General features: G+C 45.5%; 1 protein-coding gene across 1 annotated transcript; it reads right to left on the bottom strand.

Moving 5' to 3' along the window:
• Window positions 1-251: 251 nt before the first annotated feature.
• SLC51A (solute carrier family 51 member A) lies at window positions 252-22,691 on the bottom strand. Its single transcript, XM_079764396.1, has 9 exons — window positions 22,455-22,691; window positions 21,739-21,833; window positions 6,949-7,103; window positions 6,011-6,084; window positions 5,411-5,569; window positions 4,747-4,858; window positions 4,346-4,492; window positions 1,922-2,027; window positions 252-1,391 (listed from the first exon to the last, which is right to left on the bottom strand). Exons 1-9 carry the CDS (start codon window positions 22,490-22,492, stop codon window positions 1,255-1,257), a joined length of 1,023 nt encoding a protein of 340 aa, XP_079620522.1. The 5' UTR covers window positions 22,493-22,691; the 3' UTR covers window positions 252-1,254.
• Window positions 22,692-22,981: the final 290 nt, after the last annotated feature.

The raw sequence follows: 22,981 nt of genomic DNA on the forward strand, positions 1-22,981 counted from the left end.
TGCCGACGTCTGCGGGAATGTTTTCCCTCCATTAGTGTTCAGGATATTGTTTTCCTGTCTGAGTATCATTAATTTGTTCAGAGTTATTCTGGCTTTTGTCATTTAGCCAAATAAAAGCAAAGTGGTTTTACCTAATGTTTGATTTTCTGTGTTTTTGACCTGATATACATGTGTATGATACATTTTATGTATTTGGGGCTCTTTCCCCCCCCCCCCCAATATATTTTATTGATTTTCTACAGGGAGGAAGGGAGAGGGATTTTGAGTTAGAAACATCGACAGGAGGGAAACATCGATCAGCTGCCTCCTGCACACCTCCCACTGGGGATGGGCCCACAACCAAGGTACATGTCCCTGACCGGAATCGAACCCGGGACCCTTCAGTCCACAGGCTGACGCTCTATCCACTGAGCCAAACCGGTTATGGCTGGGGCTCTTTTTAAAAGTATTTTTATTGATTTCAGAGAGGAGAGGGAGAGGGAGATAGAAACATCATTGATGAGAGAGAACCAATGATTGGCTGCCTCCTGCCTGCCCCACACTGGGGATTGAGCCCACAACCCGGGCATGTGCCCTGACTGAGAATCTAATTGTGACCTCCTGGTTCATAGGTCGACACTCAACCACTGAGCCACGCCGGCCGGGCATATTTGGGGCTTTTACCTGTACTCTCAATTCCTTTGCTTTTGCATCCTAACTTATCTCCTCAAAGTCAAGCTCCCTGAGCATATGACTGGGGGATTCCTTTTGCAGCTTGGCACAGAAGATTTAAAAAGCTATTGTCCCACAAAGGAAAGCTGACCCAGATCTCCTAGGTCTAATGTCATCAGTGCTCTAACAACACATCTGTAAGGAAAAGAACACCTTCGATCTATTCTTCAGGGGCCTGCTTTCTCAAAACTGTGGGCTTATACTGCTTTGCCTGACTGAGTTCTCATTCTTACACCATAAGCTTTACCAATATACAAGTTTTAAGGGCTAATCGTGGCACCCATGGGGGTAATATGCCCGATTATAGAGTTTCAAACTCCATTCTGTTTGTCTATTATGAAACCAAATTACCTTCCCCAGGCAAGATCCAAAACAATTTCATCCTATTGCATGATTCACCTTCATCTGTGTAGTCCAGTGTAATTTGCCAGCTTGTCCTGACAATGGAATCCTTCCCCATGTGGTCAATGTTGAGGGACAGTGAAGAAATCGTGTGCCCATCTCATGAGTACAGTGTCTCTTTCATTGTCCAAGCCATCCGCCTCAGGCTTTGAGGTTCAAGTCCAGGTCTGGAGAAGGGAAAGGTTCATATCCAACCTTGTCATCTTTCCTTCTGTAGTATATCCGTGTCAGCACCGTCATCAGAAAAGTCTCCAGTATGAGGAGGTGGCAATTCATCACTGCAGTGCGGGGTGAAATGTAAAGTCGGTTATACTAAATTATAGAGGTGGTATCCCACCAGCAGCCCTGGCATGCCAGTTGAACAACACTTTCTGTAACTTCTCCTCACACCAGGACTGAGAGGCTGTTGTGAGTAACACAGCAGGTTAATAGTAGAGCCAGAACCTGAACTTGGCTCTCAACCTTCTGCCACCTGAGGCTAGCATTAAAACTCCTTTCTTTTGTGTGTTTTATCAGCATGATCTCTGCTTCTCAGCCACACCCATTCCTCTCCCAAGAGCTAAGGATGAACCCATGGCTTTCTTGGTTGGCCATCAAGGCTGGCCTCAAGCTGTGGAACTGTAGCTCTCCTCTGTGTGATCAGAGAAGGCACAGTCTTCCTGAATCTCTGCTGAGATCTTTGGAGATCCTTTTCTGAGTATTCGGAGCAGCAGCTTGCCTGGCCCAACCTCTGATCTAAGGTCCTCTCTTCCCTGACCCTCCTCCTCTCACCCATCCTGGAATGGGATAGGAGCTTCTATGTGCTCACCTTGAGACCTGATTTTAGAGGAAAAGGGAGGCGAACAAGCAATCTGCCCGCCATTGGCCAACACTGAGAAGATGGATGGCTGCAAGGCGGTCAGGATGAGGAGCACCTGCAGAAGGGAAAAGAGAAGCGCGGGCAGAGTGGCTCAGTGTCCATGGCGCTGAGGTCAGCTGGCCCACTGTCATGCTTGTCCTGCCGCTGTGCATTCGGCCAACCTTTAGATCGGTGCAGTTCCGGAGGGCTGATTAAAATGTGGTGAAGTTTGTAATCTTTAGAAAAATTACAACCTCATCTTCTTACCCAATATTTTATTAGAGTTCCTGACAAGGAACAACAAGAATTGACTGGGGGGTGGGGGGGGGGGGAAGAAGGGGGTTCAAGTTTATTCCCTTATTTCAGCCATGGCTGCTAATGAGCACTTAAAGAATAAAAAGGGTGGCTCATTAGGGAAGAGTCAGTCCATCTACTTCAAGTACCTGAGATCCCTGCTGATAGAATGATGGATGGTTAACTATTAAAGTGCTCTTTGAAGAATCTCTGCTGTGCCAGGGCTGGAGGCGAAGGGGAATTAGTGTTCAATGTACAGACTTTCCGTGGGGAAGATGAAAACGTTCAGGGGATGGATGGTGGTAATGTGACTGCACTTAATGCCACTGCAACTCAGGCAGGCTCAGCAATGACAGGCTTTTACCCTGTGCCTGACCCTAAGGGCTTCTGCCTCTCAGTCCCTGACCCCATTTCAGGCTCATCTCTCTCTTCCCCTATCCCCTTCAGTTCTACCTACTATATGCCTGGAAATTCACATTTCAGAGGCATCTGCTTAGAGCAAATGCGAATATATGTGAAATCACTCTGTTAGCTAAAACACGGTTATTGTTTCTTGGGAGTAGGAGAAGGGCCCAGCAAGGAGACAGAAGGAATGGAGAGAGAAGGAAAACAAAATATTGCATTTGGTGGAAAAGTTGTCTTTGGACTTGGAGAATGAAAAGTGTAAAAAGCGAACAACGTGCCTTTGAGAGAACTTTCAGAAGAGGTGTGATGATGAGAGGCAGTGTGAAGAGAAGGAGGAATGTGGGTTGGGAGTTAGACAGATCTGGGTTTAAATTCTAGCCCCATTCCTATGTGCCTTGGAGCAAGTCTCATAACATCTCTGGGTCTCAGTTTTCTTATTTGTAAAATAAAAATAATAATGACTCCTAAGATTGTTGTGAATATTTAAATGTAATGTACAAAGCCATGGCCAGGTGGCTCAGTAGGTTGTCCACATTCCAAAAGGTTGTGGGTTTGATTCCTGGTCAGGGCACATACCTAGGTTATGGGTTTGATCCCCAGTCGTGCATACGGGAGGCATCTAATCGATATTTCTCTCTCACATTGATGGTTCTCTCCCTCCCCACCCCTTCCTCTCTCTCTCAACATATCTTTGGGTGAGGATTTTTTTTAAAGTACTGTATGCAAAGTGCCTAGCACGTGGTGTGAATAGTTCATAATTGTAGCTGAGATAATGCTCATACTGCTGGTGGTGATGGATTATAGGGTTTTAGGAGTAATAATAGAGAAGAAAAAAAGCAAAGGCAAAAGAAGTTAAGGTTATGGGTTGAATTGTGCCCCCCAAACAGATATGTTGAAATCCTAATCCCCAGCACCTCAGAATATGACCTATTTCAAAACAGCATCATTGTTTTGGTTAACTAATTATATGTCATTAACTAAGAAGAAGTCATACCAGAGTAAGGTGGGTCCTTATCCTTTTTAAAAATATGTATTTTTGTTGATTTCAGAGAGAGAGATAGAAACATCAATGATGAGAGAGAATCATTGATCGGCTGCCTCCTGCACGCCCCCTACTGGGGATCGAGCCCGCAATCTGGGCACGTGCCCTTTAGTCCACAGGCCAACGCTCTATCCACTGAGCCAAACCTGCTAGGGCATTATTCTAATATGACTGGTATCCTTATAAGAAGAGGCAAAGAGACACAAGACACAGATATGTGAGGGAAGAAGGCCATGTGATGACAGAGGCAGAAGTAGAGTGATGCAGCTGCAAGTTGAGGAATGCCGAGATTGATGCAAACCTCCAGAAGCCGGGCAGAGGAAGGAAGGGTCTCCCCTACAGGTTTCAGAAGGAGGACAGCTCAGCCGACATTTCGATTTTGTACTTCTAGCCTCCAGAATTGTGAGAGAATAAATTTCCGTTGTTTTGAGCCACTCAGTGGTATTTTATACCGCAGCCCTAGCAAACAAAAAGCAAAAATAGCACAAAAAACAAAATCTGGGAAGGGGCAGGGATCATTTTCCAAATCTCACAGGAACCTAAGGCCTAAGGAGATTCCCAGACCCACTTTAGCCTTTATTAGACTCACCTCCTAACCCCAATCATTTGTAGTTCTATTATGAGTCATCTTTTCTCTCTCAGGGCATAGTTACCTGGAACAGAGCAAATTTGGCCCCGATGTTCTGCTCGCCCAGGTGCAGCTTGGCTTGACGGAAAAGGATGCCCAGGGTCCAGAGAGCCAGCAGAGTGGACACACCGAGGAAAGTGTTGATCCATAGAGCTGTGCTCGTCTCAGAAATCTGGTGGCAGACCAGGTGGGAGTCAGCGAGGGAGACCAGCCCTTTTCCTCCCTTTTATTTCTTCCCCCAAGGGGATAACAATGCCCGTAGCCCTGGCTTATTCCAGTCTCCTCTCTCCCACCATAGTGCCTGAGCCTCTGTTCTACAGTCACTCTGTCCCCAGGTATCAGGGGATATTGGCTCCAGCTATTCCTTGTAGAGATCAAAGGTACCAAATGAGGCTCGGAGTTCACTGCCCCTTACTCCTGGCTTACGTCTGCTGGCTCAAAGATGCCGTCAGGGATGAGAAACAGGCCCACCAGGCCCAGGGTTATCCTGAAGAAGGCATACTGGAATGGGCCCAACATCAGCAGCTGAAGCTTCTTCCTGAGGGGAGCAGAGGGTTAGGGACAAGGACCCACAGACTACCCACCCTAAGACGACTCTCCTCCCCCTCACTGGGCTCCTGGGCTGAGGCTTGGCTGCCATCAGACACCAAAATGGCTAAATGGATGGGGACATAGGAAAAAGCTAGAATGCTGAGAGCACTGGCAACCCTGCTTCTTGCTTCCCGCTCATCCCTAGACCAGAATGCTGCCTTTTGGGCAAGAACGATCAGTGTTAACCCAACCTCATTAACCGGGTGAGCAGAGGGGGCTAGTAAACAGCCTAGAGTTCAGTTTACTCCGTGGCTAACCTTGGCAGGGGGCAGTGGCTTAAGTGATGGGAACTTCAGAGTTCTTTCTCGTCTCCCCTTACCCCTAAGTGGGTGCCTAATGTGTGGGTCCTGGCTGGGGATACCCACCCTTTTATCATTGACTTTGTTTCATACAAGACTAGTTCCAAGAGGTTTGAAGCAGAACTGAGAGAACCAACCAGCAGACGCTCTTGGGAGAGAGAGTGCAGGAAGTTGGAACCGGTGCTTCAAGGATGTCTTACCTGGTGAGCATGAGTTTGGGGCAGCAGGGGCAGCAGCAGCAGCAGGGGCCTGTGTGGATCATCATCGGGGTGTCCTTCAGTGTCCTCACTACTGCTTCCTTCCCACCAAAGCCTTGCACCATGACCAGCATCAGCAGGTAAAAGCACACCGCATAAAACCTGGAGTGGGGGGAGAAGTGGGCCTCAGAGGACACAGAGGGGAGGTGGCAGCCAGCGGAGGAAGATGGACTGCAAAGGGAACAGGGAGGGGTGGGGCTTACTGAGGGGATCGTGGTAGGGACTAGGCACTCTGAATGTGTGACTCCAAGAGGAATGAGAGAGGACGGGGTCCAGGGGCCTGGGAAGAGGGGGATTTCAGGCTGTGGGGACAAAATGATGGCCTAGGATGAACAGCTCCAGAAGTTCAAGAGACCCGGGTTAGCACAAGTTGGAAAGGGCTTGATTCGATTCGATTCGTGATCAAGACCGGTTTGCAGGGATTTGTGGAAGGGAGAGGGGATAAAAGAAGGCATGGACTCTGGGTTCCCGGGTGAGTGGGGAGCAGAAGGGAACACCTGGAAGGGTACCATGCCCAGAGCTGGGGGCGGGCGGGACACTCACGAGGTTATGGCCATTTCCACGAGCATGAGGGAGCGAGGGATCCAGAGCCCGAAGCAGCAGAACACAGACACCACCTTGGAGAGGAGCAGGCAGCTGGTTAAGAGGAGGGAGACTTTGGGCTCACCCTCTTGAACCTTTTGTGACAAGAGCTCAAGGAAGCAAAAACCTAAACATTTGAGGGACTATCACTTTAAAGTGGCCTGCTGGGAAAATCACTAATGGAAATTTTTTAAAATTTTCATTCAGCATGTCACCTTCAGCCAGGGCTGTTTGTTTCTTAAAGACTATCTCATCCTATATCATTGGGGTAGATGAGTTCCTCCTTAGGAGTAAATGGATCAAGATTCAACCCTTACTCTTCAACATCCCATGTTATGGGAGTGTCTCTGATGACTTGAGGTGGTTCGGGCAGATGCCATCTGCCAGGAAAGGACCTCAGGGGCCCCACTCTCTACCCCAAATAGACACACAGAGCTCACCAGAAGGAAACAGAAGTCCAATCTTATGATCTGCGAGCAAGCCAAAGGCCAACATAATGGCTGTGGGAATTTTAAAAGCCTACAATGTAAGGACAGAGCTAAGTGTGACCCCTGGGGGAAACGTTCTTTCCCTCCTGCTCTCTGAGGAGCCACGGCTTGCCTGTACAGAGGAGGCTTGCTTTTAACAGCAACGCCGTGGGGAGTAGTGGTTGGGCCACTGGTGGCAGAGCGGTTTCTTTAGTTGTCTCTGTGGCTCTCAGAACTCCAACACTCCATCCCACTGCCTGGGCCTTCCAAGCACGGGGCCCTGAATGCAAATGGAGATGGATTAGAAACCCCCACCTAAGGTGGCAGAGGCAGGCCACTCTTGGCTGACTTGAACTGCTGCGTTTAGAGGAATTCTCACAACGGCCCCTGCCTCCTCTCCCGTCCCTCCCCACGGGCAGCTGCGGGCCTCACCGTGGGTGCCGAGCTGCTCCAGAGCAGAGTCCTCCTCTTGATGGGGCAGCGGGTGTTCCTGTACAGGTAGACGGCGTCCTCCAGGAAGATGGCGACTGAGCCCAGGGCAAGCAAGGTCATGGTGACCGTGAGGGCGATTTCCAAAGGGCCCGATGCTGAAGTGGGAAAAGGGCAGACTGCAGTGAGTTGATGACCAGGACTGAGGGGGCAGAAATGTGGCTTCCTCACTTGGATCTGAACTGCTTTACCGCACGGAGAATTATCTGGCCTAGGCTCCCGTCCATGCAGAAGAATGGCTTCTTCTTAGACCTAGAAAACTTAACATGTGGCTAAGGAATAGTCATTCCTCTGCATGGATGGGAGACAAGACCAGATCATTTTAGGTATGTTGACACTTACCTGAGCCAGGGTATGGACACCAAACAAGTTTTTACATAATTAGCAAAAAATTTGGGTTAGGAGTTCACTTTTCTACCTCCAGTGCCAGGTGTCTGCTGGCAAATGGGGGCCAAATAGCATTATAACCGAAGCAGGATGTGATATAGCGGTATACTTTAGAGCTGTTTAAAATGGAATTCAAAAATGATGTCATAAAACTGGAACATTAGGAAGGGATTTTAGCAAAAGAGAAATGGACACAAGTAAAGACTCCAAGGACCTTCAACCCATGTTGGCCCCACTTTGTCTTACATTAAATGTGGTCCAGTAGCTCGCTCTCTCTCTTTTTTTCTAATCCTCACTTGAGGATACGTTTTTATTGATTTTTAGAGAGAGAGGAAGGGAAAGAGAGAAAGATTGATCGGTTGCCTCCCATATACGCCCTGACCCAGGATTGAACCTGTAACCTGGGTATATGCCCTAATCGGGAATCGAACTCACAAACTTTTGGTGTACAGGATGACGCTCCAACCAACCGAGCCACCCGGCCAGGGCCCAGAAGGTCTCTTTAGTTCATTACATTCATTGGAGGAGCTGTTAGAAAGCAGCTGTCCAGGCTCTGCCCTCAGAGAGGCTGCCCCAGCAGATCTGGGAAAGGCCCAGGAACTGCGTTTCTAACAAGCTCACCTGATAATGGTCAGGAGGTAAACATTTTCACAAATACCAGTGAAACTCCTCAGGCCTCACTATTGCTAACAGGGAAACATTAATCTAGTTACCATATGTGTTTCTGAACATGGGACTCATAAATGCAACAACCTGTTTTAAAGGGCTCTTTGTCCTTAGTGAGGAAGGCTGGATCCTCATTTTTCTAAGTCTCTTCCCTAGTTGGCACACTCTCTCCTTCCCACCTCCTCAGTGGCCAGAGGAGAGGAAGAAGAGGGGAAGGAAGACTGTCAGAACCCAGCCCACTGTCCTCCTGCATTGGGAGCAGAGTATTGGGATGCCATATTATATTATGAGGAAGGTGTTGGTTAGTTGCCTTACGTTTGGTGACGGAGAGCAGCTCAGTCAGAGAGATAATACTGCTGAAACCAAGCCAGGGAGGAAGGAGACCACATCACAGTAGAGAACTGAGTTGTCACCTGATCAGTCACACCTGGTGTCGCCACAAGGAGCAACCAGGTCAAAGGTGAAGCTGTCAAAAAATACACGTGGATCCTGGTTGCTTTTCAGGGCACACGTTTTTCTCTCTGTTTGGTTTATCCAAGGGAGGCTCTTTGTCTCTGATCACAGTCGGGTCTAATGACCAATCCAGAGGACCTGCCATGGGGAAGGTGGCCCTTGGATTCTTGCTCCCAAGCAGGACTTCCGAAGTTAGTGGTAAACTTTTTCTTTCTATCACAGGCCACAAGACAGGTTGTGCTGTTTTCTTTCCTCCTACCCATCCCTTTTTCAACTCACCTCCCTTTAGTTAGGATAGAGCCCTCTGAGTGTCTAAATCACTGGGTTGGCAGGGTGATCACATCATAAGGTATAAAAATGCCAAATCATTATATTGAATACCTGAAATTAATATCACTAATATAATATGGCATAACAACTACATGTCAATAAAAATTAAAAATAAATGCATAAGTGACTGGCTTGGCGTTGCTGTTTCTATTTAGCTCTGTTGCCACTTTCTTAATTACCTCTCCGGATACTGGTCTAGTAGGCCCTGCAAGTATTTTTTTGGGGGAAAAAATGGTTGCAGTCCTGTACTTAAAAAATACTTGACCTTTTTCTCCTTGAAACTTTTTTAAAATCCTCACCCAATACATGTCTTTATTAATTATTAGAGAGAGGGGAAGGGAAAGAGAGAGAAAAACACTGATGTAAGAGTGAAACATCGCTCGGTTGCCTCCGTATGTGCCCTGACAGGATGGAACCCGCAGCCTTTTGGTGTACGGGGACCCTGCACCAACCAACTGAGGCACCTGGCCAGAGCCTCCCTGAAACTTTTAAAATCAAAACATCACAGAGGATTTTTAAACATAACTTTGCCCTCACACAACAGTTATGGAGATGCACATCAAGTCTGCCATATTTCAGAATCATTCCAAATCGATTAAAGAGATAAGCCTTTAAAAACCAAACAGGAAAAAATGAGAGAGAGAAAAAAGAGAGAACTATATTTTCATCAAAACTTTGGAGACCAGAGAGACCTTAGGCACAATCCAAGAAGTCACAAAGGGAACAGTGGTCAAGTCTGATACAAAGAGTTTAAACTTCTGAAGTTTTTAAAAAAGAAAGGAAACAGACTGGGGGAGGGGGCATTTTTAATAAATGTGTGCTAACGTTTAAGATCTTTATTACATAAAGAAAATTGATAACAAAAACAGGAGGCTGTTGCAAATAAATGGGAAAACGACATTAGCACAGTTCAGGGCGCGTGGGAAAATAGTCAACCTGCCTCATAGTCAGAGAAGAGCAAAATAGCAGTGATACATTATTTTTTTGTTTTATGAAAAGATAATATTCCTAATATTATTAACTAATAGCCCTAAAACAACTTAAATGTCTGACAATATTGGAATTATTATCAACTACCCTATAGAATATTATGCAGGCATGAGAATTTTGTGCATGCCATAAAAATATTTGCAAAGAGTATATAATAATATTTTTTAAAAAACTTATTAACACTCAATTAAAAAAAACAAACACAAAAAACTTCTTAGCAGACCCACTAGGGGATAATAAAGAACATTTACTCCTTCCTCATGTCATATAAAAACTCCTAAATGTGAAAGTTAAAACAAAGTTTTTAGAAGAAAACAGAGAAGTATATCTTCATGATTTGAGATAGGCAAAGATTTTTTAAAATAGGACACAAAATCACTAATAATAATAAAATTGATAAATTGGACTTCCTTAGAATTAAGAATTTCCATTGGTCAAAAGAAACTATTAAGAGAATGGAAAGGCAAGCTCAGACTGAGAAAAGATATTTGTAATATAGATGGCCACCAAGAGACTCATATCCAAAATATATAAAGTATTCCCATCGGTAAGAAAAAGAACATAATTTTTTAAATTAAAATAAAAAGACCTAAACTTTACAAAAGAAAATACCCAAATGTTCATGAAACATAAAAATGTGCTAAGTTTCAATAGTTATCAGAAAATACAAATCTGAGATGCCATTACATACTCACAAAAAGGGCTAAAATGAACAGCACTGACCATTCCAGGTGTCAGTGACAATGAGCAACAATTGGAACTCTCACACGTTGTTGTTGGGAGCAGCACAAGCACGTTGAAAAACAATTGGGTAGAGCCTATTAAACATACACCTACCCATGACACAGAAATTGCACTCCTGGGTGCTTATTCAATAGGATTGCTTACAGTCACCGAAAAAATGTTTAGAGCAGCCTTACTGATAATGGCCCAAACTGGACACAGCCCATATGTTCTTCAATAAGAATACAGACAAATAAATTGTGATATAGTCCCACAATGGAATATCACAATAAAAATAAAAGGATGAACTATTGATACATGCAACAAAACAGATTACTCTTAAAAACATAATGATGAATGAAGGAAGCCAGACTCAAGAGCATATACTGTTTGATTTTGTTTATATGAATTAAAGAACAGGGAAGACCAATCTATAAAGGTGACATAGGTTAGAACAGTGGTCTTTGTAGAAACATTAAGTGGAAGAGAGTTTGAGAGACCGTACTGGATGCTGGAAATGTTTTATAGGTTGATCTGGGTGGTGGTTTCACAGGTGTACACCTAGGTACAAATTCATCAAGCTACATACTTAAGATCATTGCCTTTTATTGCATTAATTATATCTTTAAAAAAACTTATGTGGACAGAGCAGAATGACAAATTAGCACAGTAAATTATAACCATGTTTAAAGGATTTAATTGGGGGGAGATAAAGGCACAAAAATGTTGAAGAAAAGAGTGAGGCACTAATATCTTTATCTTACAAAATGGAAAGTCAAGAAGCACTGTCCATAGTTGGCAGAATAAGAAATAAACTATAGGTATGTATATAAAGCTATAAAGATAACCAACGGAAAATATTGCCATATTATATGGAGAGAATGGAAGAAAGTTGGTGCTAAGTGAGCTAAATCCTTATGTATCATAAAGGCAGCCACAGATAATGTCCAAAATTGATACTCCAGGAAATAATGGTGTGCACATGTTAGTGATTTGAAGGTAACTATAAAAAGAAACATTAGCTAAAAAAAGAGGAGGAAGATTAGAAATGGGAATGCAGAGGGCAGGGGATTGTTGATTTCCACTAGTAGCCCTTTTATACTATTTGATTTTTAACCATGTTCATGTATTACTTTGATAAAATAAAAATATTTAAAAATCATTGTGTAGAAAAAAAACCTAGAAATACTAAAACAACAACAACAAATAAAAACACATTAGCAATGCTGTCTTTGGGTGATGAGAATGTGGGCTTTTATTTTTATTATTATTTTTTAAAATATATTTTATTGATTTTTTTACAGAGAGGAATAGAGAGCTAGAAACATCGATCAGCTGCCTCCTGCACACCTCCTACTGGGGATGTGCCCGCAACCAAGGTACATGCCTTTGACCGGAATCGAACCTGGGACCCTTGAGTCCGCAGGCCGACGCTCTATCCACTGAGCCAAACCGGTTAGGGCAAGAATGTGGGCTTTTAAATAGGACATAAAATTGTAGGTATAGTATGCTTCCTAATACTGTTCAATAAAAGCACAGAACAAGGAAATTACACTGTGAGATTAGCAGTGCCTGCCTCTGAGTGGTGGGACTCTAAACGACTTTTCCTCTTTTTACTTTTCTGGATTTTCATATTTATTTTTCTGAGTTATTTTTACAATAGAAATATTCAGTTTAAAAAAATACACACCCCAAAAAAAGTCCAGATAGATGGAAGCCAAAATCAATTCAGTAGATTCCTAAACACCAATGTCCTTGTTGGGAGAGGCAGTCACTGATGGAGGCCTCTCCTTGCCTGACCCCCACTCCCGACCGGACTCCTGTCCTCACTGAGAGCTGAGTGGAAACGGCCCTTTCTCAGGCAAGCCATCACCGTGGAATCCTTTCCCAGTCTTCACTGCCCTTGAATACTCCCTCCTCCTTGCAACGTTTCCCTCCCCTTGACTCAGAACCACAGTCCCCTCCTGGCCTCTGACCCTCTAAGTCTGCTCTACTGATTCCTCATCCTCTCCCACACCCTCCGTTCTCCAAACGCAGTCACTGCAGCTCAGCTCTTCTCTGTGTACAGGGGTTTGGAATTTCCCTGCCACTCCTTCTGCCTCCCAACGACCACATGAGGGTTCCCACCTCCAGGACTTTACACTTGGATTCTGCTGGTTCAGCTTTTCTCCGTGAGCTCCCAGCTGGCTCCTCAGCACCGAGTCTCTGCTCCAGTGCCCCTGTCAGCCAGCTCCTCTAGGCAGTGCGATCTGCCCCTCCCACAATGAGGTCATTTACCTGTGTATTTACTTGCTTGGTGTCTGTCCCCTCACCTTAGTGTACACTCCACCAAGGCAGGGGCTTTGTTAGTCTTGTTCTCCGTTCTGTCTCTAAGTGTTTAAACTATTTGTTGAATGAAAGAAATAACCCCAAGAGAATCCCTATGGTCGTCTCCGTTTTATAGGCTTTTCCAGGAAACAAAGCGTGGAGTGTTAATCACCCTGCCCAGGGTCACACAACCTTGAAGTGGACCCAGGGGTTCCTGACGCTAAACCCACACTCTCAACCATTACACACACTGACTGTTGGTTGAGTTCACATAGATATGGGAGGGCGAGTGTGGAAACAACCAAATGCAACCCTAAAAGATGGTGTAATTTATGAGGGAGGGGTGGGGCGTATTCTGACTGTTCGGTGTAGAAATGCTTTGCACTATCTTGTAACTGCTGGCTTCGTGCTCTCTTCTTCCTCACACTGGCAGGATCTGGTACCCAACTCCACAGTGCAAAAGCTGAGAGAGAGTTCCCTACCATCCATAGCCTGACACCACTGCTCTCCATCAAACTTACTTATCTTCTTAGAAGATTTGTGTCCTACCTTATTTTTCTATATTTTAACTAATATCGTGAGACAAAAGTGTTCTGTGGCCAAAGGATTTTTGGAAATACCTTAAACAAAGTTAAACACGCCTCTTTCCTGAAGAGCATACTGAAGTGTTTAATCTGGTTTACCGTATTTTCCGGCATATAAGATGACTGGGCGTATAAGATTTTCCTGGGTTAAAAAGTTGTCTTATACGCCGGAAAATACGGTAGTCCAATATATCTAATCCATTATATCTAATCCCATCAATATAGTCCAATATACCATATTTTCCGGCGCATAGAACGACTTTTTAACCCAGGAAAGTCTTATACGCCCAGTCGTCTTATATGCCGGAAAGTACGGTACATGTTAATTTTCAACAGGAGGAATTACAGCTTTTATAAAACTTGTGTTTCACCCTAACTGGTTTGGCTCAGTGGATAGAACGTTGGCCTGCGGACTGAAGGGTCCTGGGTTTGATTCCGGTCAAGGGCATGTACCTTGATTGTGGGCACATCCCCAGTAAGGGGTGTGCAGGAGGCAGCTGATCGATGGTTCTCTCTCATCCATGTTTCTAACTCTCTATACCTCTCCCTTCCTCTCTGTAAAAAAATCAATAAAGTATATTTAAAAATAAAAATAAAATAAAAATCAATCAATAATTAAAAAAAAAACACACACAAAAACTTGCGTTTCTATCGATGCTGTTTTCATGAAGCAGAACTTGGGATTAGCATCCCAAGTAACACACTTTAGGAAAAGCTTGTCTAATTGACCATTTTGCTAGCAACTAGCAAATTTCCCACTGTCTCGGAAATGTGAAGATTATAATGAAAACAATATAAGAACATTAAATTTTTGAAGAAAGAGTATCACCCATAATCCTACCTGGTTCCTAGTCAAAAATTATTTTATTTTTGCATATTTGTTTCCATGGCATTAAGAGCATAGGCTCTGGAGTCAGACACACATTAGTTAAAAGTAAAATTCCACTTACTACTTGCTCTCATTAAAACTCTTAGCACAACACCTGGCATGTAGTATTTGCTCAATAAAAAGTAGCTTTAAAAGCATCCTGGGTAAAAGAAAAAAAAAATCCTGGTTTGCCCTAGCCAGTTTGTCTCAGTGGATAGAGTGTCAGCCTGTGGGCTGAAGGGTCCCAGGTTCGATTCCAGTCAAGGGCAACAACCAGGGTTGGGGACTCAATCCCCAGTAGGGGGCATGCAGGAGGCAACTGATCAATGATTCTCTCTCATCATTGATGTTTCTATCTCTCTTCCTTCCTCTCTGAGATCAATAAAAATATATTTAAAAGAAAACATCCTGGTTAAAGTGATACATATTATATTACTGCAATCATGCTGTAAAATTTTGTATTCTGTTATTTCAATCTAACATTTCATCACAACCTTTGAAAACAATTTTCATAATTCTTTTTTAAATTATAAAATATTCAAAAATAAAGACAATAATAGAACATACATAATTATATCCATAACCCATTTTAAAAAGTGTAATGAGCTGAAACCGGTTTGGCTCAGTGGATAGAGCGTCAGCCTGCGGACTGAAAGGTCCCGGGTTCGATTCCGGTCAAGGGCATGTACCTTGGTTGCGGGCACATCCCCGGTAGGGGTTGTGCAAGAGGCAGCTGATCGATGTTTCTCTATCATCGATGTTTCTAACTCTCTATCCCTTTCTCTTCCTCTCTGTAAAAAATCAATAAAATATATTTTTTTAAAAAAATGAAAAAAAGTGTAATGATATCACTGATTTTGCTTCAAAAGTTACTTTTAGAAAAATTAAAAGTACGGATATATTTATGAAGGAGGGGGTGGGGCATACGCAGGGTCTTGATTTGAAGGCCCCTGTTTATAGCTCCTGGATCCTTTTCCTTTCCCATCTCACCTCCCAGGGCTAACTACTATTCTGAAGTTGGTGTATATCTTTTCTATTTATGTTTTAATGTTTCACAACATAGCTACATACTGAACATACTATGTTGCTCTGCATTAAGAAATCTATATAAATGGCATCCTCCTCAAGATATTTTTTCCACCTGACATTGTTTTTTGATTAAATTTATCGGTGTGACATTGGTTAAAAATTATATCTCTCAAGTGTTCAATTCTATAATACCTCACAATATACAGATGAGGTATTATAGAATTGAACACTTGAAACATATAATCTCCTTCCATCACCATATATTTGACCCCCTTTAACACCTCCCCACTCCACCCTCTTCCCCTCTGGTAACTAACATACTGTTGTCTGTATGAATTTCTGTTTGTCATTTGTTGTTTTCAGTTTTGTATCCCACATATGAGTGAAATCATATGGTTCTTGACTTTTTCTATCTGTTTATTTTGCTCAGCATGATATTATCAAGATCACCCATGTTGTCACAAATGACAGTATTTTATGGCTGAGCAGTATTCTATTGTATACTAGAGGCCCAGGGCACAGATTCATGCATTGGGGGGGGGGGGGGGGGGCCCTCAGCCTGGCCTGCGCCCTCTCGAAATCTGGGACTCCTTGGGGAATGTTGGACTGCTGGTTTCGGCCTGATCCTTGCAGGCCCCCGCCAAGCAGCAGGCAGCCAGGGAAGAGCCCGAGCCCCGGCCGGGTGCTGAGCTGCTCCCGCACATGCTGGCCCCGTTGTGTCTGCTGCTGCTCGGTAGCACTAACGCAGAGGCGGGAGAGGCTCATGCCGCTGCAGCTGCACTTGCCAGCCATGAGCCCAGCGTCTGGCGCCCACTCAGCTGAGTGGCACTCCTGCTGTGGGAGCACACTGACCACCAGGGGGAAGCTCCTGCATTGAGCGTCTTCCCCCTGGTGGTCAGTGCGTGTCATAGCGACTGGTCAACAGGTCATAACGGTTGCTTAGGCTTTTATATATATAGACTAGAGGCCCGATGCTCGAAGATTCGTGCAAGAATGGGCCTTCCTTCCCCTGGCTGCCAGCACCGCCTTTGCTCAGCCCGGAGCCGCCTTTCTGCCTTCCCACACTGCCCAGAGGCCCGGAGCTGCTGGGGCACTTGGCGCCTGTGTATGCAAATCAACCCACCATCTTTGTTGGGTTAATTTGCATACTCACTCCTGGTTGGCTGGTGGGCGTCGTGAAGGTACTGTTAATTTGCATCTTTCTCTTTTATTAGTGTAGATAAGTACCACATCTTCTTTAGCCAATCATCTAGCAAAGGACACTTTGGTTGTTTCTATGTCTTGGCCACTGTGAATAATGCTGCAATGGACATAGGAGTACATACATATCCTATCTAATAAAAGGGTAACATGCAAATTAATCGTCACTACATCACAAAGATGGCGGCACCCATAGCCACAAGATGGCGGCGCCCAGTTCCCTCAGCTTCGCCGGAGTCCCCAGTCCTGGGGGGGGCTGCCGCTGAGAGCACAGTGTGAGCGGCCTGGCGGAATGCTTGCTTCATTGCCACGGCAATGGAGGGACTCTGGGGTACAGGGGTGGGGGTGGGGCGCCCCGCAGCTTCCTCAGCCGAGCGCAATGGGCTACTAGTTTACTAATAAATGTTATCAAAATTTTCAGGTAGATACCCAAAAGAGGGGTTGCTGGGCCATATGGTAGCTCTACACTTAATTTTTTGAGGAACCGCCATACTGTTGTCTGTAGTGGCTGTACCAGTTTACATTCCCACCGGCAGTGATGGGAGTTCCTTTCTCTCCACAGCCTCTCCAACACTTATTGTTACTTGTCTTGTTGATAATAGCCATTCTAACAGGTGTGAGGTGGTATCTCACTGTAGTTTTTATTTGCATTTCCCTAATAGCTAGTGAAGTTGAGCTTCTTTTCATAAATCTGTTGGCCATTTGTATGTTTTCTCAGGAGAAGTGACTGCTTAGGCCCTCTGCAAGTTCTTTAATTGGATTGTTTTGTTGTTGTTGAGTTGTCTGAGTTCTTGATATATTTTGGATATTAACCCCTTATTGGAGGTGTTGTTTGCAAACATCTTCTCCCATTCGTTTGGTTGCCTTTTTGTTTAGTTGACAGTTTCTTCACTTGATCTTAGCCAAAAGGACGAGAAGCGATTGACAGTTTCTTTTGCTGTGCAGAAGCTTTTTAGTTTGATACAGTCCCGTTCACTTACTTTTGTTTTGCTTCCCTTGCTTTTGAGGTCAAATTTACAAAATCTTCTCTAAGACCAAGGTCCATAAGTTTTTAGTACCTACCAACATGGTTTTTGTGATTGTCATTATTTTCATTAACAAACAAATGCTACAATAAGCACCCTTGGCCATGTCTCCTTGGCACATACAGGACAGTTCCTCTATTCATACTTAGAGTTAGAATTGCTGGGTTGTAGGAGATGAGCATCTTCAATGTTACAGATACACAAAGTGGTTACACCGATTTATAATCCCACCTGCAGTCACAGTTCACCTCACATTCACCTTCACTTGGCATTATCAGACTTTTTATTTTGCCTATAAGAATGTAGTGAAATGATATTTTACTATTAAACTCTTGGTTCCCTAATTCTTAAGAAAATAGATAATCTTTTTGTATTTTTATTGGTCATTTGGGTTTCCTATTCTGTGACTTGTCGGTTCATATGTTTTATCCAATTTTTTTTGGGTAATTTTTCATATCCTTTGTGGGTAATAGGCTTAAAAATATCTTCTCCCAGGTTGTGGTTTGGCTTTTAACATTCTTTATAGTGTTTTCAGTTATACAGAAGTTTGTTTTATGTAGTCAATCTCCACAATCATTTATTCTTTCTTGTGTTTAAGAAATTATTCTAGCCCAGCCGGTGTGAGTCAGTGGTTGAGCATCGACCTATGAACCAGGAGGTCACAGTTTGATTCCTGGTCAGGGCATATGCCTGGGTTCCGGGCTCGATCCCCAGTTTGGGATATGCAGGAGGCAGCCGATTGATCTCTCATCATTGATGTTTCTCTCTCTCTCTCTCCCTCTAACTTCCTCTCTGAAATCAATAAAAACATTTTTTTTTTAAAAAATTATTCTCTACTCTCATAAAGATATCTTTCTATTTTTTTCTTTTGTAAAAATGTTTTCATTTACCTGGATTAAAGCTACATTGGAGCTATTTTCATGTTTGTTGATTTGCCATAGGGACAGGCATTGTCCAGCATCACTTCTTTTTTTTTTTATATTTTATTGATTTATTACAGTGAGGAAGAGAGAGGGGTAGAGAGTTAGAAACATCGATGAGAGAGAAACATCGACCAGCTGCCTCTTGCACACCCCCTACTGGGGATGTGCCCGCAACCAAGGTACATGCCCTTGACCGGAATCGAACCTGGGACCCTTGAGTCCGCAGGCCGACGCTCTATCCACTGAGCCAAACCGGTTTCGGCCAAGCATCACTTCTTGATGAGTCCATCCCGCTCCACTGATGTGTAGAGCATCCTTTCATGGAGCAAGTCCCCAGTGGACATGGGTTTATTGCTGGGCCCTGTATTCTGTTCCATTTTTCTACTTGTCAGACCCCTTGTAGTTATTGCCGCATTGCTTTAATTTCTAGTCTTATAAGACTAGGAAGCCTTAATTTCTGGCAGGGCAGGTACTGTCCTTATACATTTACAAATTGTCTTGGCTTTTCATGGGCCTTTAAAGTTCCATAGAAATGTTTGGACCAGTCCATTCAAAAAAATGCTGTAAGGATTATAATTGCAATCATATCACAGGCATTTCAAAAATAGATTATTAAAAGTTTCAGTAGTTCTTCCAGAAGAGCTCTTTCTTAAATAGCATTTATTTTTAAGGAACTGCACAGTTTACAGATGAAGAAGGAAGGGGTTTCTCCACATCCTCCAATAGCCTCTTTCCGACTCTCCTATTTCTGTCAGTGTCATCGCCTTTCCCATCGCCATTGCCCAAATCATTAGTCTTTTTTTTCCTTCACTTACTTTGTCTAGATATTTATTTACCAGTTTGCCTCCTCTGTCTTTGGATTTCCTGTGTTTTCCAACCTTCCCTCTCTTTCCCTGACATTGCTCTGACTCAGACTCTTGTCCCTCATGCTGGGCTGGGGCAATAACTCCCAATTTATACCTCTGCTTCTCAAGGTTCTTCTTCCTCGAAGTCTATTCTGATTACTGATTAATGGTCCTGAAGCATACCCAGCCCCTCCCAGTCTCAGAGCCCTCACCAGGCTCCTTCTGTCTGCAGGATAAAGTACAGCTCTTCTGCCCAGTGACACTCACTGGGCCCCACCTTACCTGCCCAGCCTCTCAGTTGTCCCCTACTTCCCCACTAGCAACCTTGAGTCCTGCCAGATCCAGCTCCTCAGTGTCTGGGGAACCTGCCTGCCCCTGTCTCCTCCCCACCCCAGCAGTGCCCACCGCCGCTCACCACTCTCCAGCGGCTGCCACGCCCACAGTTCGCCTGGGAACAGGCAGCTCGCCAGACTACCAGGCCCAGAATGGTCTCCCTGCTTCGCACATCCTTGGTGTTTCTATCCGCACATTTTGTAGCCCCGCGGCGGCATGAGATCCACTCTCCCGGTGTAAGGGAGGGTTTCTCGCCTCAGCGCTATGGACCCTTTGGCCAAGATAATTCCTCGCTGTGGGAGGGTTTCCTTTGTTTCCAGGCCAGGATTCCTGGTCTCTAGATGCCAAGTAGCACCCTCTAGTTGTGACACTTGTAACTGCCCCCAGACGTTGCCAAAAGTCCCCCGGGGGACAAAATTGACTCTGGCTGACAACGCTGGTGTAAGTAAGGGAAGACTTGTATGCCAGCTGCACCGTGAGCAACAGGTCCCTGGAGCTAGATGTAGCAGCTGCCTGCCGGCACGAACCACAGAACAGCTAAGGGGTTTCTCGGGATACTCTCTGGCAGTTGGCATTCACTGTGGCTCAGAGCACATGCAACAAGTTGCCCCAGTACATGCCCAGGTGGCCTCCTGACGCACACTGACCACATCCTGATGTTCAGAAAGAGTCTGCTCCTTGAGGGGACAACATCAGGAAGGAGGCTGGGAAAGCATTTGGGTGCCATAGAGACACAGCTCCCATTCATCAGTGTCTAAGAGGTAGTTAAGGGGAGCATTTGAGATCTAGTACCCAGCATATGTTGTCAGTTTGACTCAAATAAACTCACAAAAATTAACAAAATAAAATAAAAGGTAGTTAATCACACAGTAGGAAAACAAAATAAAATGTGGGGGAGCCACATTCGCTAAGAAGATGCTAGGGTCATTTGATGGCCAGGTTCTGTGTGTCCAGGGAATAAACTGAGTTCCATCCTCAGCCTTTCACTTTCAAAAGCAATTCAGTAATAGGAATCTAGTTGGCCAGCACTGTCAGAATACTCTTACAGGTTCATCTAAGTGTGTTTTTAAAAAATGTTTTCATTGATTTCAGAGAGAGACACACATCAGTAATGAGAGAGAATCATTGATTATCTGCCTCCTGCATGCCCCCTACTGGGGAGCGAGCCCAAAACCCAAGCATGTGCCTTGACTGGATGTCAAACCATAACTTCCTGGTTCATGGGTCAACACTCAACCACTGAGCCACACTTACCTGGCTCACCTAAGTTTTAAGAACATTATTCAGAACTAGAGGCCCGTTGCACGAAGATTCGTGCAAGAATAGGCCTTCCTTTCCCTGGCTTTGCTCCCGGCCGCCCGGGAGCCTGCAAGTCTGGAGGCATGGTCAATTTGCATATTTCTCTTTTATTAGTGTAGATAACCACTCCTCTCAAATGATATAGGCCCTTTCCCAAGAAGGCTGTTGTGTATGCCTCAGGGGACTCTGTGGGGCTTGGGTCATTTCGGCACCATCCTGAGTCCCTGGATGCTCCAGCGGTCTGAAAAATGCTCTAGGCCAGTGGCCGGCAAACTCATTAGTCAACAGAGCCAAATATCCACAGTACAACGATTGAAATTTCTTTTGAGAGCCAAATTTTTTAAACTTAAACTTCTTCTAACGCCACTTCTTCAAAATAGACTCGCCCAGGCCATGGTGTTTTGTGGAAGAGCCACATTCAAGGGGCCAAAGAGCCGCATGTGGCTCGCGAGCCGCGGTTTGCCGACCACTGCTCTAGGCCGCTGCTCCAATTTGAATGAGCACTGAGGCTAGGATACTGGGAGGCCCAGCATGCAGGTTTGTCTCCGGGGCTAGGTTGCCATGCCCCCCTTTTGTCCTATTGGCTCCTCGAGGGGTTGTTCTTCTCCAAGGTGTTAGCCATGACAGACAGACACTGGGCCAGCCGTCCTCTCCGGCCCCCAGGCTGGCAGTGCAGGGCCACCTCTCCTCTGCTCCTCTCAGCTGTCCTGACTTACCACCGGGAAGCTCATTTCCTCCTTTATTGCCCTCTGGGGAGGGTCCCTGACTCACCTCTCAGAAGTCGGGCTGCAGTGGGAGGGTGAGAGAAGCAGGCAGAGGGGATGCTGTAATTGGTCTTCAGGATTTCCAGAAGATCTGCCGTGTACCTGGAGAGACACCAGCCTGCGTTCAGATATGGGGACTTGTGGAGAGGAGAGGGCACCAGAGGGACTCCAGTTACTTGGCACTCCCTCAAACATTTCTGGGTTCAGGGAGCTTGTCCATTTTCCCTCAAGGGCCTGATTCTGGGAGGGAATGGAGAATGGACCAGTCTAGTGTGTAAGGCAGCCTGCTTTTTAGTGAGGTCATGGACAGTCTGGCTGTAGTGCCCAAAGAGCCCACAGACCATTCCCTCCCCTTCCCTTGGGCAGCAGCCCAGGGGCTGGCTAGGGAGAAAGAGCAGGATCCCAGAGAAAGAGTGGACCCTTAGCACTAGGGTTGGGCTCCCCAGCAGGTGGAGGCTCTGTGCACGCACCCCCTCGCCCAGCTCCCAACTCTGGGAAATTCCTCTCCTCGAATGGGGAGAGAAAGCCAAGACTTTGAAGGGTCATGCACTGGCCCAACCCCATAGTGTCCTCAGAGACAGCCAGTCCATTATCAGTCCTGTCTCATTCTGTTTGCTGGGAACCAAAAGGGCCTGGGATGGAGGTAGGGACAGGCCAGAGAGATAGAGGCCACCAGCTGCTTGGCAACTGGCTCCTGGCTCAAGGCCTGCTTTCCTCACTCACCTGGGGTCAAGCTTTATCTGAGTCCTGTCTGGCTCCATTATCTCCTCTCCCGCTCTGGCTCGGTGCTCGGTTCTTGGCAGGTGCTGAAAGGCCAGGAAGGGCAGGCAGGCGGGGGCCCTGAGGTGGACGGCTCCCGGTCCTGCTGACAGCCAGCCTTTCCCCAAGGACTGGTGGGAAGAGTGGCTGGGGCTTCCCTCTGGCTCTCTCCCTCCTCAGCCTCCTTGCCCACAGTTTCTGTCTCAGAGTTCGTCAGAGGAATTTGAAGTTTGATCCTCTCAGCTGGCTGAGTTCCCAGGTTCCTGACTCCTCCCTGTCCCCTAGGTGTGGTCTCTCCTGCTTCCTTCCCATAAATACCTTTAGCCATCCTTTGCCCCTGGCCCATCCTTTTGCCCCTGGCCCATTCCTGTCCTACATTCCCCATGTCCCCCAAAGAGCCTTCTAGGGTGGTGGTGGTGGTAGGGACAAAGTTCTCAATGCCCCTGGTCAACAACTACTACTCCCCAAGAACCTGGCTGGAACGCAGGCTC

This window comes from Cnephaeus nilssonii (genome assembly GCF_951640355.1).
Source record: "Cnephaeus nilssonii genome assembly, chromosome: 3".
Taxonomy (NCBI): Eukaryota; Metazoa; Chordata; class Mammalia; order Chiroptera; family Vespertilionidae; genus Cnephaeus; species Cnephaeus nilssonii.